The sequence below is a fragment of the Corvus cornix genome, chromosome 1 (assembly GCF_000738735.6).
Source record: "Corvus cornix cornix isolate S_Up_H32 chromosome 1, ASM73873v5, whole genome shotgun sequence".
Taxonomy (NCBI): domain Eukaryota; kingdom Metazoa; phylum Chordata; class Aves; order Passeriformes; family Corvidae; genus Corvus; species Corvus cornix.
Genome location: NC_046332.1, coordinates 66,760,995 through 66,788,895, shown reverse-complemented (window position 1 = coordinate 66,788,895; position 27,901 = coordinate 66,760,995). Strand labels below are relative to the sequence as shown.

Below are 27,901 nucleotides of genomic sequence, written 5' to 3'. Positions count from 1 at the left end.
GTGGATGTATATGCTCCTGTTCCTCTGATTTAACAGAAAATTAATTAAGATGCTTTTAGATGCAAATACATACTTAACAAAAGATAACTACTGTATGGTTCTTAATTCAAATAATGCAAAGAGGGAAAAAGTCAATGTGAAATGATTGACAGAACAGCAGTTACATAAATGACAAGAGGAGTAACCAAATGTCTCTCTCTTCTTAACAAAATCTAAAGGGCATTACAACTACAGACAACTACAAGAAGAAAAATGTTTGGAATGCCATATGCCTTCTTAAAATGGTCAGAAATAAACATACAAATATTTATGTTCTTAATTCCGTAAATGTAACTTTTATGAAATCAATAATATAAAATCTAAAATTCTGTTTTCTATGGTGATAAAAAAATAGATGACCAGCAAAGCAAAAATAAGAAAAGGAAGGTTATCACTGAAGCTTTCTGGAAAAGGACAGGGAGAGAAATGAGAAGATAGGGACAAATCTTTTGAGATAGGGCTAACTGGGAGACCATCAGACAAAGCTGCTAACTGCTGTGCTACCAGAGACTGCTTACTCCCCCTCCATTTACCCACTGAGAGTCTGGCAGAATAGGTCAGGTTAGGGTTCAAACTGCCATAATTTAGCAAATGACTGGTATGTCCTTTATATCACACATAATAGGTTTGATTTCCTGATAAGCAGAGTTCAAGGTACAGGCATACCTTGTTATCTTTCAAGGACATGTTCCTAAAAGTGCTACAGTTAGCAATGAGGGACAGCAAACTACCTTTTCCCCTAATAATTAATGTAATGGATACTCTTGGTGTTTGTAATGACTTATGAGAGGCCAGCACATTGCTGCATAGTATTCCATTTATTCTCCAGTCAAATTATGCCTTAAAAATAAAATCTCAATGATACACATGCAAACCAATTATTAAATAATTGAGGTTGGATGGAATTTCAGGGGGTATCTAGTCCAGCATCCTGCTCAGAGCCAGGTCCCCTATGAAATCAGACCAGATTTCTCAAAGCTTTAGCCACTTGGGTCTTGAAAGCTCAAGGATGGAGACTGGTCATGTAATGCTTGTAGTGAGAAAGATTTTCTTTATAACAAGTCAGAATCTTCAGTTTCAACTGACACTCTCTGCTCTCCCTTCCATGAAGGGCCTGGCTTCATCCTCCCCGTGACCTGTCCATAGGCATTGGGGATACTACTGTTAGGAGCCCCAGAGGCCAGGTTGAACAACCCCCCTGCCACCCACCAGCCCCTCCTCCTGGGGCAAGTGCTCCAGCCCTGACCATTCTGGCAGCTCTTCTCTATCTACATTCACTCCAGTTCATCATTATGCTGTTTGTATTGAATGTTCCAAAACGGGACATTTCTTAGTGTCTTGACTATTCTCCTGATAATACAGCCCAGGATTTTGTAAGTGTACACTGCTGGCTAATACTGAGCTTGCTGTTTACAAAAACCATTTGTTCCCTTCAAAGACAAGAAGGATGATCCCACAGAAGATAATCTGCATTTCCTTATTAGCAATTGAATGCTACATAAAAACTATTAATATGTCAAAATTCACATACCAAAGACTGCTATAAATGTACTTCCAGCAGTTGTTTTAAACTAAGTATGATACTAGAAAAATACGTGGCTTTCCATCTGTTTTTCAGAACTTAAAGGAACTTCCATTAAGCTGCCTGCAGGCCATCAGGCATGCTTCAGTGCAACTGGGCAGCTCAGGGGAACTTTTATTAGAAGAGCAAAGGATGGAAAGACACGGTAACGGCAACAGCAGAGATGGTCATCAAAGAAGACTAAAATGACTGACAGACAAGCAATGGGTAGGGGAGCACAAGTGGATCTGTCTTCTTTCAAATCTAAGATATGTAAAACGTCCTTTCCTAAGCAGTGACAGTAACTGGAACCACATTACCATTAACAGGAAAACAAAGCAGACAGTGAGAAGACCTCTCTTCATAAACATGACTTAAAAACCAAAAAAACTCAACAACTGCATTTCAGCTCTAGAGACAACTATCAAATAATAACGTGTTGTATACTAGCTGGTTTATTACAAGTCCTAAAGTGTAGCTATCTCTGTGTGTCATTATCCAGAAATGAAACATATACTGGTTCTAAAAATTATTTTCCTGAACTGTACAAGTCTTTCAAATCAAACAGAGAATCTTTTAAAGAGCAATAAACACACAGGAAACGGTATCAACAGCACAAGAGAATATGGAAGATACTTTCACAGCCCAAAACAAAATGAACAAGCTACAGTCACCTTATCCATGCTTATAAAAGCTTGGAGTCATAAATTATTCCTGAACAGATACATCACCAAGCTGCTTATGACACTAATGAAACAATCTCATTTCTCTTCATCTGCAAACAAGAAAAAGGTCAAGTGAATCTAAGCTTTCTATAAAGCAGCCTATCCCAATAAATTCTTCAGTTATCAAATTATCCTATATTACCTGCTGAGGCATGTGAAAAATGAAAATACTTTAAAAATGCAGTTAACTATTGTGAAAAATAATCAGTTAACTCCAAGCTGTCTCCATTCTTGAGCATATCTGCTTTCACAACATACTTTTCTGTATTTTATCAGTCATCTGACAAGTTTAACAAAATTTTTATAGACACAACTTTGCCTTTACAACCTAAATTATTAATTTGAGAAGAGCAGTATTGTGAAAAGCAGTTGAAAATAAAGAAAACAAAATACAGGTTTGAAAAGAAGAAAAGGAAGTCAGGATTCATTAATTACTGGGATACTAAAAGGCTTTGCAATACAAGTTTCCTGCATACATTCTAAGAAGAGTCTTAGATGTGACAGAACCATCACTTTTCTCCTGAGGCACCAAGAAGCACTGAAATTCATTTATTTTAGTGCATATCATTCTCAGAGTAATTAAATTTTCTGTTTCTCTGCTTCCTCTAATTATGTCCAGCTTTCTTCTTTCTTCCTACATATCTTTGTCTTAATTTTTCTCTTTTCCTCCCATTTGCTCTGTTCTCTCTCACCATTTCAACAACTCCTTCTTTAGCTGAACTATCATAATCCCTGCAACACCACCTAAGAAGTATAATTTTCCTTCTCCTTCTAGAGGACTTGGAAACAAATGTTTGTTCTTTTGGGTCTTTTCCCCTAATGGGACTTGTGGACAAGACACTCCTGATCTCTGAAAATTCCCTGTCCCAAATGAGCAGCATATCAAAGTAGGCATCTTTTTCTTGTGGAAGAAAGAGAAAACTACTACTCTGTGTATCCACTGTTTGTAACATTCCATCCCTGTCATTATCCATTCTTTCTAGGAGCCCTAGAATGCGGCTCTGTCTATTATGCAACTAAGGAAGCAACTGCAGATGCAATTCTTGTACCCACTGAAGAGCAAATGGAAAGTTTCTTCTGACATCTCATATTGTTAATATTAACTCCTTCGACAAAGGAATCCATTCACTGAACATTATGTTAAAAAACGGCTTCAATCCTTTGTATTCTTATGGTTTACAAGACTTCCATGGAATGGGGACCTAAATACTCATAGAAAAAGTTAATTTCCCTTTAAAATTGGAAGAATGAACTGTTGCACTTCAGTCTGGCCATGCTATTTACCAGTTCTGTATGAATATATTTTAGTCATGACTGAAAAGCAGTCTAGTTACCACTGCACTTCAGTTAACCTTATTTTGTGTGATGAGCAATTCTTTTTCTACAATAAGGTTTCAGTAGGAAAATGTGTTTAATATTTTTCCAAAGTAATTTAAACTCTATTCCACTCTGAGCTCCATTCTTAACATTCCATTCTTCTGCTGTTAGAGTCTGAACCAGGTTAGAACCAGACTTTAGGCTTAATCTGAAACCCCTTAATAGGGTAATACCTCAATTTGCCTTAATTCAGAATAGAGTCAGTCTTTCAGAAAACAAGAAACTCTGCACACTCTCAGCTGTTCTTGGAGATGCAGTGTTTATAGGTACATGACACTAAAGCATGTTTGTCTTAGCAATACTGATGGGATACACAGTCTGGTACTTTGACTGCTGTTATATAAATGGGGTGGAGTTTGGCTCGTATTTTCACATCTTTCCAATCTCAGAATTCCTGGTAACCATAAACAGACATTCAAAGGCAAGCAATAAACAGTGTACACTGCAAATGTGCATATAGAAATTGTACTTTAAAGAACAGTTACAGGTAAATTGCTTCAGGACATCCAGAGTGTTAGTTACTCCAAGATGTACTCCCCACAAAAACACCATGAGTATGGGTTAGGAATCTTCAATAGAAATTGTAGAATTACCATCCTGAAAGCAATATAAAGCATAAGGGTTTAATGAGTTGAAGGTTGTGATTTGCAGCACAATCTCAGGGGTGAACTTGTGCTGGGAACCATCACAGTGACACAGGCTCTACTACATTACAAGTATTAGAGATTTTTCACACCATGAAAAAGCTCTTGTGGCACTGAGGTTCCCTAGGATCACTCTGCCACATGCTAAAAAAGTATTTAAAGGTTTGAAGTCTATTAATATCAAAGGAAAGCACATCAGCTATAAAAGCAGAGCAGAATTTCCCTGCAGAGGAATAAATGGAAAAGAATTCTTCTTACTGCCTGACAAGAGTTAAAGGGCCAAACATTTCAAACTGCAATATGTAATGAAGCAGTAGCCACATTACCTCAAAAAGGTCAGTGACCTAACCATAAAGTAAGTCAAGAATCTGATTGACCCAGATGCACACACATTGAAAAATACTTCCTCATATCAGACTATCCAGTGACTGTGCTGAATAGGATAACTGTCAATCCAGCAGTACTGCTGACAGGGAGAACACTACTAAGAACCTTATTAGTTATATTTCCATTTACTGAATCCCCATTGTTACAGGATGCTGGGGATTTACCGTACAGATGATTCTGCTTGGCAAAAGCAACATAAAAAAACACTCTGCAACTTTCCCAGCTAGAAAGTTAAAAAAAACATTCTCAAATTCATCTCTGATTCACTGGAAATTGAAGAGATTTACACTTACTTCCTGTTGGTGTCCAATCTTGTGTTATCTCCAAGTACTTTGAAAATAGGTCTTAAATCATCACTCTTCACTTTAGTAATCTTTTAGCTGGGAACAAGCCATCCCGTTTACTAATTCACTCAACTCTCCTATCAGATGATTAACCAATTCAATTTGATCAGTTATTCCTAAGTGAGCAGATCTCATTTTGCCTATTTTTAGTTAATGATACAAGAATAGTGTCACCCCATCATTATTCATATAATGATTCTGAACTTACAGGCAGAGGACAGAATACTTATTCTTAAGTTCCAGGGATACAGAAGTGTAAACTGTCCTCCAGAGAGAAGCTTAAGCCTTACAGCAGCAGATTACTGGAATTAAGTCCTTAGATGAAGTAAAAGGTCTCTGTCATGGGAGTGAAGGTTTTAGGAAGTTAAGATTGAAAACACTTTTACTCAAAATAGGATCTCCACCCAAGCTTCCTGTTTTTGTCAAGGAGTTCACAGGCTCTTTCAGATGAGATTCTTTCTGGAATTTTTAATAATAGCTTCTCTTGCCGATGTTTTGGACCTTGCATAAAATGTTCTTCTTTAAAGCAGAGTAAACAAAAAACATTAGTGTCAAATTTGAGAATTACCATCAGTGAGAAAGCTACCAGTGGAGGTGACACCCTGGAGAAGTGAAGATAAAGCAGAAACACAGTACAGTTTTGGACCTTGTGCTCTATTCTCTGCTTTGTGCTGAAAAAGACTAAGTATGATAATGTAGGACTGTGGATTGTAGGTGACATGCATGAATATTGATAAAGGGAAACTGTGATTAGACTTAAGTGTATGAATGTTCAGATGTGGAGACAAATACCTAAGGGAATTAGTATTTCAATAAAAAGATGTTACTTCTAGATGAATAGTGCTAAGATTTGAAATTCAATTGGCCATGGCAGATTTTCTAACAGATGTCTGGGTTTTCAACAATGAAGGGCATTTTCCAAGACTCCACTCAATACTTAAGGTAAGAAGAATATAAATTAGACTTCACTTAGGTTTGTGATGAAGTTAATAACAGTGTATGTAGAGACTAGTATAAAGCTAGATCAGATTCATTCAAAAATACAATAAACTCTATATATAGTCTTAGATATAGCCAAAAGTAACCATAGAGATTAGCTTGTTTGGATCCACACAAAGTGAATGACTTTCCTGAATTCTTGTTTGAATTCAAGTATGTTGGTAAGAGTAAAAAATACCTGCTTTGAGAGAAACAGTATTTCAGATACATGCCAAATTCTAACCAGAGATCATTCCGATGTGGCCTGTGGCTTAAACTCTCTAAACAATTTTCTTTGAACTTTCAAGGGACGTTCTCCCTTTCAGAATAATAAAAAATATCATCAAGCTAATTCAAGTCTGCCTCTAACACCAACACTGGGAAGATCCAGAAAATTTAGCTTAAAATTGCTTCTTCAATATAGAAGAAAATGCTTTTTATCAATTTCTGTTCCCTAGCCACAGAATGTAACACAACTCAACAGAACTTGCTTGTTTATATAAAATATAACGTCTTTCTGAAAGCAAATGAATATTAGTTATTTGCCACTTACCATGACACACATCATTATAAATTAATGAAAGAATAAAATGTTATACAACTGCAGATATCTTTCCCACCTATTATAGGTTTTTGGTTTTTTTTATTGGTGACAAGAAGCATCTTTTCCAAGTTTCCTTGCTGGACATTAAAGAATTACTTGTAGGTTTGTGAAGTTAATGTCTTTGACAGAATTCAGAAGTTATTACTTCTATGCCCTTCTTAGGGGCTTAAAAAAATCCAGAACAATTATTTTTCTGATTTAGGTAAAGTCATACGCATTTTTAGCATTGTAGGAAGCAAAACTGTCACTACACAAGTGCAGTAGCGTGTGCCAGGATTTTAGACCACTAAGAGCTACATTGTTGTACCTGTGCCATTACCACTCTTGTGTTTCTAAAACTGTGGCATCGTTGTATAGAATGCTATGTAATTTGGTACTTCTGTTTTATCAATACTTCTCTGTTACTTTCCAAATTTCCATTTACTCTATTATCTTATATTCTTGCTAAACATGAAAACCGGTCTTGCACATGAATTATTCTCTGTAGCACATGGAATGAATTTAAAGACTCTGACTGATCATGTCAACATTAAAATAGGACAAATATGTTGCTTTGGCACAGTGAAGTCAAATACAGGCCACAAAAGTTTGGATTACGCACAGACAACTCCCCTCTTCACCATTCCTTGGTATGCTATCATTTACACACACTCTACAACATAAAGATTCAAACAATAAAAAAAATTCTTGCAAATATATTTATTTAAAATGAGAAATACAACAACTAGGCATGTGAGAAATTATTAAAGGCTGAGAAAAAAACTATTTTGTTCATTCAGATATTGCAGATTTACTGAATTGGAACATAATCCTTGACAGTTTGTACAACCAACATCTACAATGCAAGTACCTTTAACTCCAGTTTAGTTTAAGGCATCTTAAATTATTTTTTTTTACTTTGGCCTAAGATAACTACTGTTTGAGTGTTTTCCTAAAACACTACATTTCTCAGCTGTAACAGCATCTGTCATTCTTGGCATGGAAGCAAGCTCTTATACGAATGTGAGCAATCTTTTTTTGCTTCTTTAGAAATGCAGGGTATGTTCAACAACTGTACTATGGATCTATAGGAATCTAAAGCATGTGTTTAAAGAAATTCAATGCATCTCTCAGATCATGATCAAATACATGCAATGCAATAAGATTAATAAAATAAACAGCAGACTGAAGTATTTGTACTCTTACAGAGACATCAAACAGCACCATAAACTTTGTGGACAGGAAAGTAATTAAAATATATACTAGAAGGAGAATTATAACTTGCATATTCACTTTAATACAGAAAAGTTTATTGCTACTGCAAATATTTTGGTCAGACTTTATACTTTAAATTGCAACAACAAAAGCAACAATAATCAGTGCTTTGGTATTATTCTCCTATGAATTTCCATTTCTACAGCTCTAGTGGCATTTACAGGTCTCATTTTGAATTTCTCACTCACTTCAAATCAGTTTATGAAGCTTCAAAAAAAAAAGAAATGCACAGCTTGTGACTGTTGAAAAGAATACTAAACAGCAAAATAAAGTTTAAGAAAAGAAAAAAGGAAGAAGAGAGACCATTTGACACTGAAGTGACTCAAGAAGAGAAAAGAAACCTTTCTACAGTACTATTTAAAATATGTTTCTTTCACTCTGTGTTCAAGAGTTTCGCTATGGAGTTTCAATAGCAAAATTTTATATGTGTGTCAAATAGACTGTGTTTAAAAATAAATTTTTTTCAAGTTTTTTTTCAAAGTATTGTTACTTCTATAAGTATTATTAGTTCTCAAAGTATTATCATTATTAGCATGCAATTTCTGAAACTGTAATTTGAAAAAAACCTACAAAAATGGCAAAAGGAAGAGGGCTTGAGCACAATTCAGTTGGTAGGGATACAACTTACATTTGTGTGAAGACCTAGAAAACTATTTATATGCATCAGTGTTGTATTGGCAAAACCTATTCTTCTTTCATTTGGAACAATCACATTTCAGTAACCTTCTTATTTCCTTATTTTAGGAGATTCTCCTTCATTATATTCCCTCCACAAACTGATACACAAACTTATTTTTAATTTTGAAAAATATGGTTCTATCTTTCAAACAAATTCAGTTTAGAAGATTGTTTTTAAATGGTTCATTTCCTATTTTAGCATTAAAATGGGAGTAACAAAACAATGACTACTTTCTAACCATATTTAAGATCACTGAATTGGTATGAAATGTGCACACATGCAATATCAACAAAGAATCTCTTTTCAGTGATTGCACATTTACGTATATAAAGTTATCTGACTGTCATTTCTTAGGAATGTACTTGTACACGAGTAAATGCTCTGGGAGTTTGCATTATGAATCATGCATTATAGTTTGTACTGCTGGCATCTTGGCATCAGTTTGAATATACAAGGATTTATTTTGTAGGGTGGTAACTGGAGTAGGAAGGCCAATGCAAGTAAGCATGAAAGCTGTTTGAACTGTCAACATTATGGAAAACACCTACTAATATGATGACAGAATTTCACTATTTAAGTGATGCTTAAGCATGTCTATTCACTTCATATATGAGCTATAACACATAAATAAAATCTTAAAGTGTGGCAGGCAAGTGAAAGCTAAGTATGTAGTTTGAACTGTAACATAATTTATATTATTGTCTTCCTTAAACACAGAGTGGAGTAAAAAGGCATTCTTACAGACCAAATATTTTCTGTTTAACAGGACACAAAAAGATAATCGATATGACTAGTAATTAGTGAAAACAGATGTGACTAAAATCTATGTATTTCTTAAAGACAAAAAAGGAATATTACTTAACATTTCTGTAACATTTTAATCTGGTAGGTGCTAAATAAGGTGTACAGAAAAGTTAAAATGTAAGCAAAAAAGTTAAAATGTAAGCAAAAAAATTACAGAGCAACCAGTGTAATTTGGTTTTGTTTTTCATCACTAATACAGGAAAAAACTTGCCCTGACAGGTTTGTACTGTTAAACTGTTAAATGATAAGAACAAAGAAACAACTTGCAAGTATTTGCACTTTTCACAAATATTATTTTCCCCCCACAACTCAGTAATGCAAGTTCAATTTGACTAGCATCACACACCAGAGCTAAAATTACAACTTTGAAACCTACTTCCTTTTTTAGCAATTCCATTTTTGCATCCTATTGACACAACACCAAATAGCTGAAGATCTGAAATGTGGATTAAAAACATATTTCAGGAATGATAATAATTCAGAAGTTTGCAGCTCCTTTGTAAGTGTACTCAGCACAGGTTCATTTAAGTGAGTTGTATCTCATGCTGAGTATTTGGAGCAAAAATGACTGCACATCTTCTAGTGATGTGCTTCTCCGAAATGACGGAGGGTGGGATTCTCACAGAACAATAATAATGTAGCACAATCACAAAACTAGTAAGAATGTATATATGGATGGAAGACTTAGAGCAGGGCTAGGAAACTTAAGGTGATGGTGCTATTCATCCAGACTCCTGAAAGACAGAGCAGACTGATGAGAAGGATCTAGATTTCTAACATGAGATTAAGATAACTAAACTGCTAACATGGCCCAGTTATGCAAAAGACACAAAGTTCCAGGAATCCCTAAGGTACATCTAGTGGAAATTATGATATCATCTGAGATAGAGCAGGAAATCATCTGAAACATTATTCAGAATTCCAGTTATCTGTGTTAAAGTGAGGTCAAGATTAAAAGAAATGGTACTCAGATGTCCAAGAGAACAAGGAATCTATCCCATGAGAAGTCAAATAAGATACAACCTAGAAAAAACAAAGTCTGACTAAGATTTTAAGGGGACAAAACAATAGATAAATTTGGCTAATGCTATCATTGGAACACTGTGATATAAACCAGGAGAAAATAATCTTGAAACAGAAATTAAAACCCCATCTGAACATAACAACTAGAATGTCTTTCACTAGGAACAGTACAGTTCAGAGTTTAATTTCTAAAAAGATGGTTACATGAAATGACAAAATAATCAATGATCCAAAAGGCTTACTCTAAAAATGATGTTTATAAACCTTATAGGTAACTACTAACCACATTTGTAAGGTTTTCAGTTTTTTCTTCATTTAATAATGGAAAAAGAAGTATAAAAAAGACAATTACACAGCTAGAAGATTCTGAATGTTATATTTTAATTGCATTTTTAAAATTTGTTGAGAATTTGTTTGACTTTCACCAAAAAAATCCCCAAATTTGCTTATTTTTCCTCTTTTGTGGCATTTTGTTAAACTTATGCATCATATATATCAAGACTTGTTGCAAACAGTTCCGGACAAATTGGCATAACTTCCAGGTAACACCAAAACCTGTTTAAATAATTTGGGAGACTGAAAGGGAAAAGGACAAGGGTCTTAAACTTTCTGGTCGAGTGCTCCAATCATGTTATAAAAGAGGCAAAGCTTAAACCATTACCTCTTCTTCTAACAGTGTTCTGGAGTGAACTCAATGATTTTGAATGAGTTACCCATGTTCTAATAAAAACAGGCCCTTCAGGGACTTGAACAGAGTTCAAGCACCTCCTACCCCATCAAAATAAGCACTTAGCTTTCCAAACCAGGAGACTTCCGAGCATGCACAAGGACCTCTACCTAAATGTGCTCCAACTCGGAATCATTTTAAGTGCCTCTGAGGTTAGGTGGTGCTTGAGAACAGGAGGTATTGGTGAGAGTTCACTGCAATATCATCAGGGAAAATCTACCCCCAGATATCACTATGACAGCCTGTTGGAAAGTCAATTAACATGTGCAAAACCTGTACTTACCAACCATACATTACATTTTGAGTACACTGTGGTGGAATGGCCCTGGCTGGATCCCAGGTGCCCACTAAAGCCACTCTATCTCTCCCCTCTGCATCTGGACAGAGCAGAAGAAATATAACAAAAGACTCATGCATCAAGATAAGGACAGGGAGAGATCAGTCCCCAGTTACCGTCACAGGCAAAACAGACTTGACTTGGGGAAAAATTAAGTTATTACCAATCAAATCAGAAAAGGGTAATGAGAAACAAAACCAAATCCTAAAATAAATGATGTTCCCCCCATCCCTTCTTTCTTGGATTTAACCTTACTCCTAATTTTCTCTACTTCCATCCTCCCAGCAGTGCAGAAGGACAGGGAATGGGGGCTGCAGTCAAATCATCCCACATTTCTGCCAATCCTCAGTGGAGGACTCCTCACATTCTTCCCCTGCTCCAGCATGGGGTCCCTCCCATGGGAGACAGCCCTCCACAAACTTCTCCAGTGTGGGTCCTTCCCAGGGGTGCAGTCCTTCAGGAACAGACTACTCCAGTGTGGGTCCCTGTGAGATCACATGTCCTGACAGCAAACCTGCTCCACCATGGGCATCCCACAGGGTCACAGCCTCCTTAAGGCAATCACCACCCCTCCCATGGGCACCAGGTGGATTTCTGCTACACCACAGATCTTTTCTGTCCTTTCTCCCCTTTTCTCTAAAAAGACAAATGCAAGTTTCCTCTTCATTTGGGTTTGGCAACTCTTTCTGAGTTACTGCAAGCTAAAAGTTACTGTAGCTAAAATTGAAAATTTTGAAGGAGTATCATATCTTCCTACCTTCCGTAGTTTCATTAACCAGGTCCAATCTTTTGTATAATTGCATATCTAGACCTACATTGATTGAATTTCTGTCAGTTAAAACACTTCCAATCACGGAAGACAACAGAGATCATTTGAAAAAAAAAAGGAAAAAAGAAGCAGCATATAAGGCATATAGTACCTTGTAACAAAAACATTCCATTTTACAATCGGCCTTAGAGAAATGCTTAAAGGCTTGATGATTCTGCACTGGAGGACTGAGTAAGACTGATGGTAAAGCACAAAAGCTCCAAAACCCATGAATTTCTGAAAAGAGTCTATGCTAAACTCCTTTTACTCAGAAAAGCCATGTGGGACTTGACTTGTGTAGTTTTTGCTGTTTATGATGTGGTTACCTACATCTGAGCCTGTTGTGCAGACTCCCTTTATAAGTCAATGGAAAGAAACAGGTACCCTACAGACATGATTCCATTCCAGCACAGGCATTTAAAATTAGACAAGACTGACGACAGCCACAGTAAACACCGTACTAAAATCCATGCTGCATTTACTTACTTTGGTCAGAAGCAAATGTTTGAACTCATCCAAGCATAACAGTATACTGCATTTTAAAAATAATTCAAAAAATCACAAAATTCTGAAACAGTGGTATGAACAAAACTTCCCTTCCTCTTTTTGATTTTCTCCTTGATGAAAATTTACTGTATTTAGGGCCAGTCTGAGGAGGCAGGTGGAGAAGGGTTTTGAAATAGGTTTCCTTTATATTTTATACCACATAACTAAGGGAAAAGGGATTCCAGGAAATCTTTTAATGAAGGACTTAGTAATCCAAGTTTTATATGTTTTCCCCATCATCTTCTGAGTCTAATAAAAAGCTACAGAAATTTTTAAGTGTGATAGTTACAGTAAGACCTTACTCATGACATGATGTTGCATCATGGACAACATGGTTAAAGTTGGAAGAGAATAATCAGAGATTTGCAAAGTTACCCCTACCATAACTGACAATACAAATGCTGCCAAAAATTGGAAAATATTTGGGGTGGTATTCAAATCCAGACTGCAGAAATGTGAGTGTATCTAAGCATAGATACACTCACATGTTCACTCACGTGTGAGCAAAGTACCTAAGATCCCATTATATTAAATGTTCCAGATGCCAGGAAGCCAGGACAATGAAGTTAAAATGTAAAATATTCTTTAAATAATAGATATAACTTTCTCAGAAATGGAACACTGGTCATTTTTGCACTGGGGATTTTGTTTGCTGGGGGTGGTTTTTTTTTTTGTTGTTTTTTTTTTCCTTTTGAATCTAAACATGCTTTGTCTCCCCCACTTTCCTCCCACTCACACTCCACCGCCGTAACTCCTTAGTTCCTTTTAATCATACAAACTACTTAGTCTTGAGTTTTTTTCTAATAGTTGAACTGTCAAGGTAGCATCAGGAAATAGATTTAAGTAGGGCATGGCATATATAATTTTAAACACATTAAATCACAGTAGAAGGTGGCACTACATTAATTTAAAAAAAGTTATAAAACTGAAAAATTTTAAAATAAAATAGCATGAAAATCCGCAAAATTCAGTTAACGTACTGACGAAAGGTATTACTTGCCTGGCTAAAATATCCAATTAACAACACGTTGTGTGTAAGCTTTAAGGTTTTTTCATAAAAGCATTCTCCCTATTTTACAGGATGGTTAAACCAAAACCTGTTGAAGGCAAGGAAAAAAATCCCCAATAATAAACAACCCAAACCAAAAGACCTATGCAAATGACTTCAGGCTTATCACAAAAGATACTTCTGCATTCTGAAAGGTCTATTAACAGTCTTCATTTTAGTAAAATAATCTTTGGAAGCAGTTTCTAAAACTGGATGTAACATTCATTTACATGCATCTGCCAAGTTTTTAAATGTTTTAGAAGCTAAACTAAAACATGCTGAAAATGACTCATTGTGGTACCAGAATACATACTGTAGGAAATAAGAACTCATTTACAAGTGGGAGAAATACACTCACACTTCATCTGTGGGAATTCACTAGACTTCGCTTCCAGTAAACATTATATTTTAAAATAATCACGGAAAGTATGTTCTTTTAACTGAAGTTTATGAAAAGATTTAGACAGCTGGCATAACAAAAGAGACTTACAAAGATAAATGTAAAACTGTCTTTAAAAATAATTAGTAATTCTGCCAAAAGATATCAATTAAGCAATAAAAAAGGATTCCAATTTTTTTTCCTTATTCTAATGGTTAAACTAAAACTGTTTAATACAGTTGTTCAGTATAAATAGATGACCATTTGAGACAAAGGACAAAAGGAAGATTTGATTATTTTACAAAGTAAGAAAATGCAGGGCAGGGGGACAGCCCTGGCAGGCAAACAAATTACCATAAGGTAGCCCTTTTCTGACTTGGAGCATGTCAACTACTTTTGTAGATCTGCACATTTTAGTAATACAGCTACCTTGCAGCAAATGCACTACTTCAAAAAGTTTCTTCTTTCTTTGAAATGAAGTCATCTGGCACAGAAAAAATAAACCTGAAATATACCCCATTTATTTATGCGTATAGAGTACTTTGAAAACAACAAAAAAGAACTCTGACACAGACAATTAGACCCAGATTTCACAACTTGTGACTGGGAGCAGTGTCATAAAGGACAAACCTAAAATCAAAAAACCCAGCCTCACTAGCTTCCATAAAGTACCTATCTGTAAAAACAAAAACCTTCTAGAGGAACATGCAAGAGACAATAAAGATACAGGATTTCCTCACCTGGTTTCAGGTCTAAAAATCTTAGAAATAAGGTATCAATAAAGGCTATATTCCAGCAATACCGGGCATTTCACAGACAAGAGATTTTCATTGACCACACTTTACTTGCCCTTTACCATTCAGAGAAACCCTCTGTCACGAGTGTACTCTGAGGTTTAGGAGTCAGTTAATTACCTGAACCGAGCAGCTTATCAAGACAAGGGAAAGACTATGGTTTCTAATTATTTTCATCTACTTACAGTACTATTTTGCACAAATAAAACCTTTTCCCCTTCCCATAGTGTTTTGAGTGGGACAAATTCTTTCATTCTCTATAACCCACAACCAATTCTAGTGACCCCAGCAATACATCCAAGATAAAATGGGAAGATTTAGCTTTTTGAAGCATGTTGAAACTTATGATCTAGATTATATTTCTGGAATGGAAAAGCTTAAGATCTTAAAAAAATCAGAGCAAACATTAAGCAAAATTTCAGAAGGGATGAATCAGTGCACTTCTGTATCTGTTTATCCATGGCAACACTTTCCATGAAACAATTAGAATATCTATGAAAACAATTTCAGATGGCAAGTTCCACATCAAAGCTTAAACTAGATTATATACATACACATGCAGCAGTATTTATATTAAAATGTTAGCCAAGAGCTGCAGCATTTTGACAACATATCCAATTTTTAATTTTAGAAGAGATGTACAAATAGGCTTGTAAGTACAAGTATGTACACTTTACATGTACATTATGAAATCCAACATTTTATATAAAGACTAAATGCCTGACAGGTTTTATGTAACGCCCAAGCTTCATCTCAAAGGAACCTATTTCTAATTACATTTATTCTTCCGACTAGACTGCCACTTGATGGAAAAAGTTTACCTCCTCTTAAGAGAAAGTTTCTCAATTTTGTTTATTCCACGGGTGAGAAGCTGCAAAACTCTGGCAATTTTTTTTGCTGCTGGAGTACCTCAAAGGGACACACACCCAGAGTGCACCTTCTCCACGCTTGATGAGTCAGCAGGGTGGTCTGTGCAGCAATGTCTCGACTTGACAACATTTGTTTCCTTGCTAGTACAAAAACCTACTGTTAAACAGGGCTCACAAGAAAGGATTGGCAGTATAGACACATGAACAGGATCTTTATGGATTCTGCCCAGTGGTAAGAACTGCAAGAGCCCTGTATTGTTAGTCATAAAGCTCCTTGATTTAGTCTTTTGTATGTACCCCTCCTTTCCATCTTGGTTGGGTTTATTCAGTCCCCAGGTTCTCTGTCCTTGCTGCCTCTCACCACACTCCTCCCAAAGAATTAGAAGTCCTCTCCCGGCTCACCAGCAGCCACCCCCAGGAGCAGACCAGCATATCTGCTTTCACACTGTGCTCCCCTTGGGGGCCCATCCAGAACAAATGTTCCCATCTCACATTGGTCTTGCTAAGGTTCTAAGTAACTTTTTTTTTAAAAAATCTGAAACCAGCTTCCCCTCACTGATATCATAAATAGCTCAAAGTAGTACCACCCTCTTGGTACCCCCATAATTCAAATGTCATGCCACAGCTAAGTGTCACTATGCCTAAATGATGTTTGGTAAAAATGTTCTAATATCTCACACTGCCACCCTACAGCTACCCAAATCAAGGTATTCCTTAGGAAGCTCTTGAATTCTGGCTACCTGTGCCTTGAACATTAATTGCACATTCATTTTTCTGGTTTCACAGAATATTCTCACAGAATTACCCATACAGTCATATAAGTAGACACATTTGTGCCTTTAGATCATTTAGGTAGAAACACCAACAGCTGTAAAAATTACCCAAGTAGCTTTGCACTGAGTAAGTAAATTGACGGGCATGGCCTTCCCCCTATCCAGTATGTGATGCAATACTTCAGTACTGAACACATACAGTCTCAAAAAAAATTTACTGGTGTCCCTGAATGTTAACAACTCTCTGAGTCAACTGTGACAAAGTCTGGGATACATTCTTCAGGCAATCTTACCTAGAAAAAGACTATACAAAAGGGAAATCAGCCCTCCAATCCCGGTCTTGCCATTCCTTCCTCATCAAAGCACTGGTCACCACACATGCCAATCTCATGAAGAGAGAAAGCAACAAAACAGCTGCCAAGGACTTGCATGGTTGTTTCACAACTGTGAACAGTGGACTCACCAGCTGTGAGCACTACACATAGATATTGTACATCACTCTATTTTGGGAAGTCCTTGGTGAGTTTAATTAGGCATATTCAATGCTGGATGGACTAAGGTCCAGGGCAAACAGTTTCTTGTGGCTTATGGTGTGAAAGTACCTTGGCTCACTGATGTATATTGTTCTGGGTGCCTGTGCATGAACATACTATGATGGTCCTTCATTTATTCACAGTTCTTCATCCGTTCATTTACAAATTAACTACCTGTGCTCTATTCCAGAACCACACACCGCCATTTTCCCTATCTGTAAGAGTTACACACAATAGCTGCCACCACCACGGAAATGAGGACCAGCCTAATGCTTTCTTCAGTTATATCTAGTATTTTCTCAACAGTTCCAAGGTGATTCTGCAGAAGACAAGCTCTAGCCAAAACTTTGCTCAAAGCTCAAAACTCATCAATGTTAAGTCTTCATATCCAACATTTCAAAGTTTATGATGAGGTTTTAACATCACAAAGCTGTAACTTCCTTCTCACACCACACAAGCATGTATTTGGACCCTGTTCTTCCAAAGTCTGCTAACTGGAAATGAGTATAGCATCACATCCTTTTCCAGGAGGTAATCAGAATGATTTCAACCCCTTTTCCATGGAGTAACCACAGACTGAGAACATAATTACAGAAGATAATTACTATTAAAAGGAAACTCTTATGGTTTTATTAGTCTTTAATATAGTACTACACAAATAGCCATAATTTGAAGATCAACATTTTTGTACAGACACACAGAAAATACAATACCCCTGCTTTGAAGAATTTAGCTTTTGAATTGGCATTATAATACACTGTTTTGGTAAACATACTCAGTTAACATTCCCTGCCTGTATTTATGGTCATGTTATTATCTGCAACCTATTTTTCTTCTGTATTCTAAAAAACATATATTTGGGAACTTCCTACAAACAGGTTCTTTTCTCACGTGCCACTGAAGTGTTAATGCTTTGGGTTACTTAATGCTGGCAGGGACTTCACACACACATTTAGTCCTTCAAGCTCAGATGGTTAGGAATACTCCACAGACATTATTTGCACAGGTAACCTGATATATGTAATAAACTTTGAAAAATACAAAAAAACCCAGATTAATAATTTCTTCAGATAAAAGCTTTCATTTGTATCTTGTCATTACATCCAGTGTAATGTACCCTTTTCAAAGCACACGCAGTAAAAAGGTTGAGGAGTTCCCTGTGTTTCATAGTTTCTATTCTACACAGAATGGCTGTAGCATATCACAGGAAAGGCACACGTAGCCTGATAAAGCTGGCTCCAACTGCAGCCAAAAGTGTTTTGAGAAAAGCAAGAAAAACTTCTGCATATTCTGTATTTCTCCCTAATCCTCTGCCACTAGTGTTCAACTATTTCTCACTCGAGCATTTCCTGAAAATGGATATGTTTTCTACCTGTAAAGTGATTCTCAAATTTATCTTGAACTTTTCCAGTCTCGTTTTGAACCCATGTAAAATTTAGTACCTGAAACATGATTTGGTAAGGAGTTACAAAGGACCCCTACTTGTTCATTCTGGCAGTGCTCACCATTAAAGAGAAGTTGGGTGCAGTGAGTCACAAAACTGGGTGTGTACATGAGGAATAGTAACAATCAAAGCAAAATCATGGACTGCAGTGGAAATGTCAACCCAATAATTTAAGAAATATATATAAGCAGCAGCACCACCACCCTTGTAATGCAGAATCCCTCTTTGAAGGAATTTGCAACTGCTTTCAAATTTGTTCTCAAAGGACATTATATATTTCAACCTCTCCAGGGTAGCAAAAAACCCCTTAGGACTTAAAAGAGTAAAGAAATAGTTTCTTAGGTAGTCAGAATAGCCATTGCAGAATTTTAACAATTTGTCTCTACTAATATTTTAAAATTAAAACATTTTGGCTAGAAGGAGATAAAAGGTAAAATGAGAATGTCAAGGCTTATGGAAAATCTTTATGATATGAGGATATGTTGATACTACAACTTTTCCAAAGCACCCCTCAGAGGCTAAAAATATTTTGTGAGAACTATTTTTTAGGAGCTGGGGCAAGAGCAACTGAAATAAAAGGTTTTTAGAGCTATAAATATAATCATTGAGCATTCCTTGCACAGTAAGAGAACAAACTTCAAAGCCTGTGTTCCAGATGTAATGAAGCTCAGAAAGGTCAGACATCAGACTAACTCAGCATTCCTGTGAGTCTTGATGTAGATAATTCTTCAACATCAAGACAGTTACAGTTACGAAGTGACTGCTTACAGGGCTCAAAGCATTCATTCTGCAAGAACACTATCTTAGCTAAGAATGTAAAATTTTAAGATCCTGATTAGGAATCTAAGAACCAAAACCAACTAGGCATGCCTTAGCAAGTGTGCAGTGCTCCCAACATTACTATTTATCTCTTTCATCAAATCAGTTAATTAGGTTTTTCTCCTCCTGTTAATTAAAATGCATCCTAGAATTATCTGTTAAGATGTAAAGTGTTCAAATGAACATATCCTCAGAAGAAAAGGAAGAGAGTAGGAGCCTCCCTAGTCATTTCTGGAGAAACACAGGATGCATAGACTTTTTTTGTTACGTATTTCAGTGCTGCTTCTACAGCTTGGAAACAAACCAGACCTAGTCACCTGGGAAATGGACTTTTTCTTTGCTTCTCCATCATATTATTGCTCTTGGTTCTTTCACTGACTTTCTTGCGTTGATTCTGAATCTCCAAGAGGGTGTCTTTCAGCAATTTCCATGACATTCATTAATTTTACCCTTTTAGCTGTACCTCATATTTAACTTTCTCATCAGGAGAACAAGATGAAGGTAATTTTATGGGAAATGTACAATAGTTACCTTGGCTAGGGCTGAAATCCAAACAAAGTCTAATAATGCCATTGAAGGGCTTGGCTTTATTCTGATAGAAATTCTAAGTGTTAAAAAATTATGCATACAAATCTTACTACAGAAGTCATAAATTAATACAGCAGCAGCAAATTATTGTTACCAAAAAAGCATTTTGGAAAACACTAAAAATTAATTGAAACTGAAGATTTAAAGTGGTAGTGATTTTCAAGACCTACACAGCTCTTCAATTCAACGGATTACAAGGCACTTCATATACAAACATAGCAGCCATGTGTAGGGAGTAAGAAGTTCTGACAGTAGTTTTTATCACAGGGTGATGGCAGCTTTGCCCAAGAAATATTTTGGCCAGCAGTTTTCAGAATGGATTTTTTAAAATTCATTACTGAAATCTTCATTTGATACAAATATTCTTGAAGAGATAACATGCACCTATTTAAATATTACTAGTAACTCCAGCACATACATACATAGAGTTAATAATTTTAGTATTAGAATCCTGTCACTGAAGTATGCAACACCCAGATTATAAAAAAGTGCTCACAGAAGAGGAAAATAATTAGTTTTAATGTTTCTGTTAACAATGAAAGTATAATGTAATAAATGAAAATCTAATGATGAGGTTCTTGCATGTTCCACAGAGATTCTAAATGCATTCTAACATTTATTTGTTCACTAAATTTATCCAATTATCTTCGCACCTAAGACAGTCCTCTAGGCTTGTGTACAATTAATAAGACATAGGGACCATAATTTAGTCTAATTTAAAAACCCATTTGATTAATAGAATTTATCCCCTCTCTCCCATCACCTAAAAAGTTTAAGACAGATGACTAATATCAGCATCAACCTCACTCCAGATGAATTCTAAAATGCACCACAATTATGAAGAACGAAAAAAATAGGGATAAAAGATTCAAATTAAAAAGATTATGGAGAGACTAGAATAAATCTCTAAGTTGCATAGTCAGCTTGCATCTGACTGGAAAGAAAAACATTAAATGTGTAAACACAAACATGCAGACAACTTTTTGCATACTTTTCTTAATCTATGAAACACAGACAAATGTTATCAAGAAATGTCAATGATCTTTATTCAATTTTGGTTTTTATTTGAGAAAAGCATTTCTTAACTTAAATAGCAGAAATACTCCTAAAGGTATTTTGACCTGTAGCAAATCATAATATTATAAATTTAATTATAAATTTACATTATAAATTTAATAACTTTAAAAAACTGAGCTATGTACCTCAATCCAGAAATGCTTAAATAATACAAAATACTTTGAAATCTTTATAGAACTAACCTAAGGCTCTAAATGATTTCTGTAGTCATCACCCTGACTTAACACAACTACAGAAATATGGTTTAAAATTCATCATCCGTGCATCTGTGCATATTCAAATAAGACAAAAAAAGTACATACTTAAAAATATCCTATTACCCAATGGACAGAGGCAGGAATTTAAACCTCTCACTAGCTTTTACAACACCAAGAGTTTTTATGCATAGTGTCCACTGCGAAGTTGAAGGAATAGCACTGCCATAACACAATTTCCTTGCATACTTGTTTTCCATTCACTGCATACCTATTTTGTTTCTTTCTCTTCATTATTCTACACTTCTCACTTTATCATTACAAAGACAGGAAAAGAAAAATCACTTTACGTACATCATGTGAGCAGCAATCGGCTGTTAAAGAGTACAATTTTTTTTGTCACTAAGAAAAAAAGGTTTTGTAAAATCACACTAACTATGAACTTCCCTTGTGTTCCCAGTAATTCTAGAATTTTTAAGCCAGTTTCCACTGATATAGCTGAGTCCTGGGAAAAGATATTATACTCCTTTTAGAGGAAATTTAAAGGAAGTCAACAATCAAAGGCAAGAGATGGTTCTTGTAAGTGAAGTGCTCTAGGTATGAGTTCACCCCATATTAGACCTCTGAGTTCACTTTAAGAAAAGGAACCACTTAAGTTTGACATTGAACCTTACAGGAAACTAGAAAATTTAACCATCAGGAAAAAACCCAACAGCAAACCACAGTGCACTTCTACTTTTTTGGTGTTGGTTTTTTTTGGTTGGTGGTGTCTTGGTGGGTTGGATGTTTTTTCTTTCGGCAATGAGAAGTAACAGATTAACAGTCAACAGTTTGAAAATAACACTCGAGGAATATTCAAAAGAAGGAAAAGCTGGAACATATGTAGCATCTATACTTAACTGTGTTGATGATGGAGCTGTTACAAAATTGCTGTCCTCAAATATCAAACAATTTAAGGTTTTTGGCATTGTTATAGGTAAATGAAACATGGATTCTTAGACAGAAATTACAGCTGCATAATGGCAAAGGGAGCAACAAAACTTACGTCCTGACATCACAGTGATCTACTTTAAGGTTGAAACAGCAGATCCTTTCTCAATATAACTCTTTAATGAATATTATCACTTTGGTATTTTCTTGGCATTTGTAAATAGCTGTTCACAGAAAACTACCACAAACGTGTAAAAAAAAAAGAAAATAACTACACTTGACTAGAAAATTGGGTATTAGTTACACTTCTGATCACAAGATATGCCAGGGGCTTTATTTAACCACCATTCAGGCCAGTCAACATTCCACATACTTCTGAAGCTTTCAAACATGTTTGTTTATACAGATTATGATACCAGTGGTAACTACGATGAGTCACCTTGTTTTTACTAAAGTAGAACAAGCTGTTATAATCACTTAAATACAGAACTGGACAACACAGGTTTTCCTTTTTTATCTTAGGGGGTTTCTGGTGATATTAGAAAATTTCTTTGTTCCACAGAACTGTCACATGTGAGTCCACAGTAAATTCAGAACTTGGAGTCTTTTAAGTTAAGGTATTTATACCATCTCAACATGCCAGTTAGTTACTTTGCAGTTCAGTTAGGTAAATGATTTGGAATGTGGAGAAATTCATCGTCTTGACACCTGTAATATGGTTAGAAGTGGGGTAGTTTTGAAGGGAGGCATCTGCATTTCAAAAAAGGCTAGTAAGGGTTTTCCATGTTCCCAAGCAGAAAATAATCTTCTGAGGAACAATCTACTTCTTCAAACTCCAAAACCCAGCATTAATCAACTTATTAATTTATTTAACATGAGGAAAGGAGAGTTTTACTTAATTGGAGGGCTTATCACTCGAAAAAGCTGTAAGAGCACAGAAGCTTAAGTTTATCAAACAAGATTCCTATATTTCTAATAGCAGGGGAACTTTCCTCCTCAAAATAAAGCAACAATATGAAAAAATGACACATTACTAGAGTGGGAATACAGCTGAACAGAAAAGTATTTCGTCCATGGTTCTTAAGTTTAAAAGCAAATACAGAAGAATCTCAAAGTTAGTATTTTTATTAAGTAAAAGTGCAAACTCAAATTATGATATGCAAGACTGATTTTCAAGAGTTTCTAGTGCATATATGAAATCCCCATGTCTTAGTATATCTTACCACAGTGAAACGTACGAGTCTCATTAGAAAAAAACCCATGTTGACTCATATTAGCATTTTATTTTGATTCAGGAGATCTGCTTCAAACAAGTTTCCTGGTCCTCCCCACTTAAACAGCTTTGATTTCCACATTGTGGAGTCATCATCTCAGAGTTTGCAAACTGAATTCCTTTTTGACAACCCAACAACCCCTACAATGTGCTCTAACCACTAAAAGGCATTCTGCACCCTTGGGCCTGTTCAGCTGAACTAGAATTAATCTGAAATCAAGCCCCTTAAACTCATCGTGGATATCAAGTCCTCTGACCCATCTCATTTGCTCTAGAATTACCCCTATTGTTTCACATCATCAGTTAGAAATCACATTTTTTCAGTCCTTAGGCAATGCTATTTCTTCGGTAGTATCACCACTGCAATTTAGAAGCTAGACATAAAAATTAAAAGCTTTAATAAATTTGTTCCTATGCTTAAGTTAACAACATTTTAACTGATTACTACTTGTAATTAAAAATGCTTTAGAGCAAAGAAGGTTCATCTAGTACTTCCTTAGAGTAGATGACTAGTAGCACAGTCAGTTAATGAACTGATCTCTTCCTTTAAAAAAAAAATTGTATTAAACAACAAACTAAATCCAAAATTAAAGACACATGACAAACTTAACCTGAACAACTTTGATTACTATCCATAGTTTTACATTACCTCATAGTTTACCACAGCTAACATTCTAAATTTACAAAAATTAAGGAAAAGGTATTATGGAACGTGAAAGTAACACTGCTTGTAAATAGGCAAAAAATCTACCATAGTTTCTTTCTCCATATGAACAGAATTATACATTTGTATAGACAATAAATTTTACACATGGAGTATGAAAGACTGAAAAGAGACAGTAGTAAGAAAAAAAGTATGTAACAAACATAAATGTTCATGACTGCTCTCTATCCAAACTTCATAAAAACTATTATTGAAGTCATCTTACAAGATGATTTTCTACTTTCAACTAAAGAAAAAAACCCCACAGGTTCAGAGTTTGACCACTGCTACTGTACAGTATACAATACACATTCTTGCTATGAAATGAATAATTATGTTTTCTTGCCTCTAAAGGATTGCAGGAGAAATACCAAACTTTCATCTTGTTACTGCATTGATAACAGGAAAAATGTACTCCCAGAATTAAGTGTGTAACTTCATTTAAACAACGAATTTGTACTTCAATTTGTTCTTTGTAAGCAAAAAGCTAGTCCTTCCTCCTACCTACACCTCCTAGATATAAACACTGTTATACCTTTAGATTTTTATATGTTTTTTAAAGACACTTACTGTTCTAAGAGTTGATCATATTTTCTTAAAGAGTCCTTTTCAGCAATAACTGCTCTTTCTTTTTCAGCAACAGCATTATCTCTTGCTTCTCTCAAATTTCTGAAGGAAACAAAAATTATTCTGTTAAGAATCTGTTAGAAAAAAGACTGGTTTGCTTCATTAATTACTGCTCTCTGATCTGAACTTCAATACTACATTCTTCAATTCTCACGGAATGACAGAAGGGTCTGTCTATCTATTCACCTATTTAGTACAGAGCGTTTACTTAAGGTTACTTTCATATATACCAGCAAAGCTTCCAGTTCTGAAATTCTAAAAAACAATTATCAAATCACCTATTCATATGTGGAAACATGTAACTCTAATTATTCTAGAATATTAGAACTAAAAATTACTTGTTTTTTGCAGGAATTAAATAACTTCCAATGATTTTGCTTGGTACTTTGCTAGTAATGGCAGGATTGCTGTCTGCCTAGCGGAGATGATTCACAACTTTTATGAGAGAGCAAGAAAAGTTTAGGTGAGCACAGAAATGCTACTTCCACATACAACTAATTGTCTAGTTACTCTGATAGATAGGTTATTACATATCATTGATGTCTCCTGGGTTTTATTGCTGGCAACATTTTTGATCTGCGAAGAACCACAAAAGAACGTTTTATTACAATCAATTGATCAATTGATACTTTTTTTTTTAACCAAAGATCAGTCAAGATGTTCAAACTACCTCAATCATTAGTTTACTGACACAAATGAGAACAGCAGGATATTTAGAATAAAACATACAGTTTTTGTGTTAAAAAATTGGCACTAGTTATTAATAGACTGTTATGCTACAAGCAGGCTACAGATCAACACTGCAGTAGACTGTACTGAGGGGAAGCCCTGCTTAGATACTGTATATAACCTCTGTGTTCAATTTTTAGTGTAACACAGCACCAGCCAATTCGCCAGAGCTAACAGTGGTTGTTGAGGATCAGACATCTGTGTTATGACTGTTTTTAAGGATTTTACTCTACTGCCGGTTTGCTTCTATGACGAACATTCATCAGCATTTGGAACATATTAGATGATCTTAAAGATTCCTTTCAGTTTTGTTTTATCTAAAAGGAATCCTATTCATATGCTACAAACGTGAGCAAATTCAACCACAGCTGCAAGGCAAGCTAAAACCATGGCTAGCAGCAATGACTAGGGGGTTTCACTTCAACACCACATTCTTCATCTAAACTAAACTGCTAATGTGGATGCAACCAAGATCTTCCCACTGAAGTTTCTTTTTCTCCCTCTCCCCATAGCAGCTTTCTGACTTAAGTCAAAGTGAAATTAAAGTCTCAGGCAAGTTTTGAAGAAAAGTGAAAAGTCAAGATATAAAAGAAAATCATTAAGCCCATGGAAATGTTAACCTAGGTCATTGTATACTAAAGGTATATAATTTTTGGTTTAAAGACTATTTCCTAGAATGAAAGTTATTGGTGGCACTTTTCTGAATTCAAAGGAATTCATACGAACAGGAAACAGTTACTTAGAAAAAATTAACAGCATTATGTAGCAGTTAACTGGCTATTGGAGAAAGATAACATAATTTTCTTTAAAAAATGAGTTACTAGGCAGAATTTAATGCAGAAATTTAGTGCAGAAATTCAGGGACTGACCTTAAGATCAGATTCTTTAAAACTGACTCATACAAAAATATGGGAACATAGCAATAAATTTCATTAATTTATTAATGATATTTAGATAACAATATTAAGATCAAGCATATTATGTCTTAAGAGTAGGAGTCCAGAGCTGTATCCTTAAGACCAGAGTAGTGGGAGTGGGATAAAAATTAAACAGTAGGAAAGATACAGAGACTCATTTAGAGAATAAACTATTTTGCCTAGCTGAACAACTAATCAATTGAAAATGCAATAGGTGGAAAAAGTACACAAGTGAGGTACTATTCAACCAACAAGACAACAATCACAGATGTGAGGCAAATTCTGTTGAAATACTCTCTTTCCACAGAGCCAGGGCACACACCAGTGATGCTGCCAGATTTTGGTTGTGTGATTGCCATTTCAAAGGAGGTGAAATGGCTGCACATGAGCAGCCTTATCAGGTATCTAGCCAGCCTATCACAAAAGTGAAAGTAACCTTCTGAAATGGGACAGAAATACTATCTAGAGGATCAAGAATGGGCATGGGGGGGAAAAAAGGTGGGATGAGGACAGGCGAGGCAGCAGCTCATGGGTGTGTTTATGAAGTTTTCGAACAAACATCTTGGCGACTGCCATTTACTGCACTTTGTCACATCCCTAAACTGTTCCAGAGTGCACAAACTGGATTCTAGTCAGATTCAACCAAGTCAGAAAAGGTGCTCAGGGAAAGCATCTCACATGCTCAAGACTACTAAATTGTGTTTGATCTATGGGAACAGACTACAGCTAATCCAATGTCAAACCTCTTGCAGACATTCACATGCCCTGTGAATTCACTCAGGCTTGCTACTGCAAACATAGCCCATGCTTACAACAACCATTCAAGTGAAACTGATGCCAAAAAATTTAGGCATTAAAGCATCACCTTTTTATTAGTGGCCCCCTCCCGTTTTAGTTTCTTGATTCATCCAAGTATAAAGTAAGTGCCAATAAATTCAAAGGAACTATGAGGCTTGGCAAAGTGGCAAAGAATTTGAGCAACTGAGTATTAGATTAGTTTAGCTGTAATACCATTCCATGCTTTGAGCAGGAGGATGAAACCAGCACCTTAACTTTATTTTCAGCCACAAACAGCATCTCATCACATTACACAAATTCAGTGCAAATTGTTTAGCTCACAATTTGAGGTTTCATTTATCTTACCATTGAGGCAGACTGCCTTATGGTGGAATTTTTCGGTATATTATAGAAAGAGCATATGCTAGAAAGCCTTTTTTTTTTTTTTTTGCAAAACATGTAGGCAAATCTAAGGGATTTGCATTTCAGAAGTAATTATTTCAAAATGAGGAACAAAACTTCTGTAAAGCAGTTCCAGATACAAGTGAAATATCTTTCAGTAGCTTTCTCAATGATATACAGACCCATGT

At 35.6% G+C, this 27,901-nt stretch overlaps 1 protein-coding gene across 7 annotated transcripts in view; it reads right to left on the bottom strand.

Moving 5' to 3' along the window:
* The window catches only part of PIBF1 (progesterone immunomodulatory binding factor 1), a 107,123-nt gene that overhangs the window by 52,023 nt on the left and 27,199 nt on the right, over positions 1–27,901 (bottom strand). For all 7 annotated transcript variants that reach the window (XM_039570142.1, XM_010405573.3, XM_010405570.3 and 4 more), the window contains exon 10: positions 24,832–24,930. In XM_039570142.1, coding sequence (XP_039426076.1) covers positions 24,832–24,930 — 99 coding nt within the window. The remainder of the gene's footprint in view (positions 1–24,831; positions 24,931–27,901) is intronic.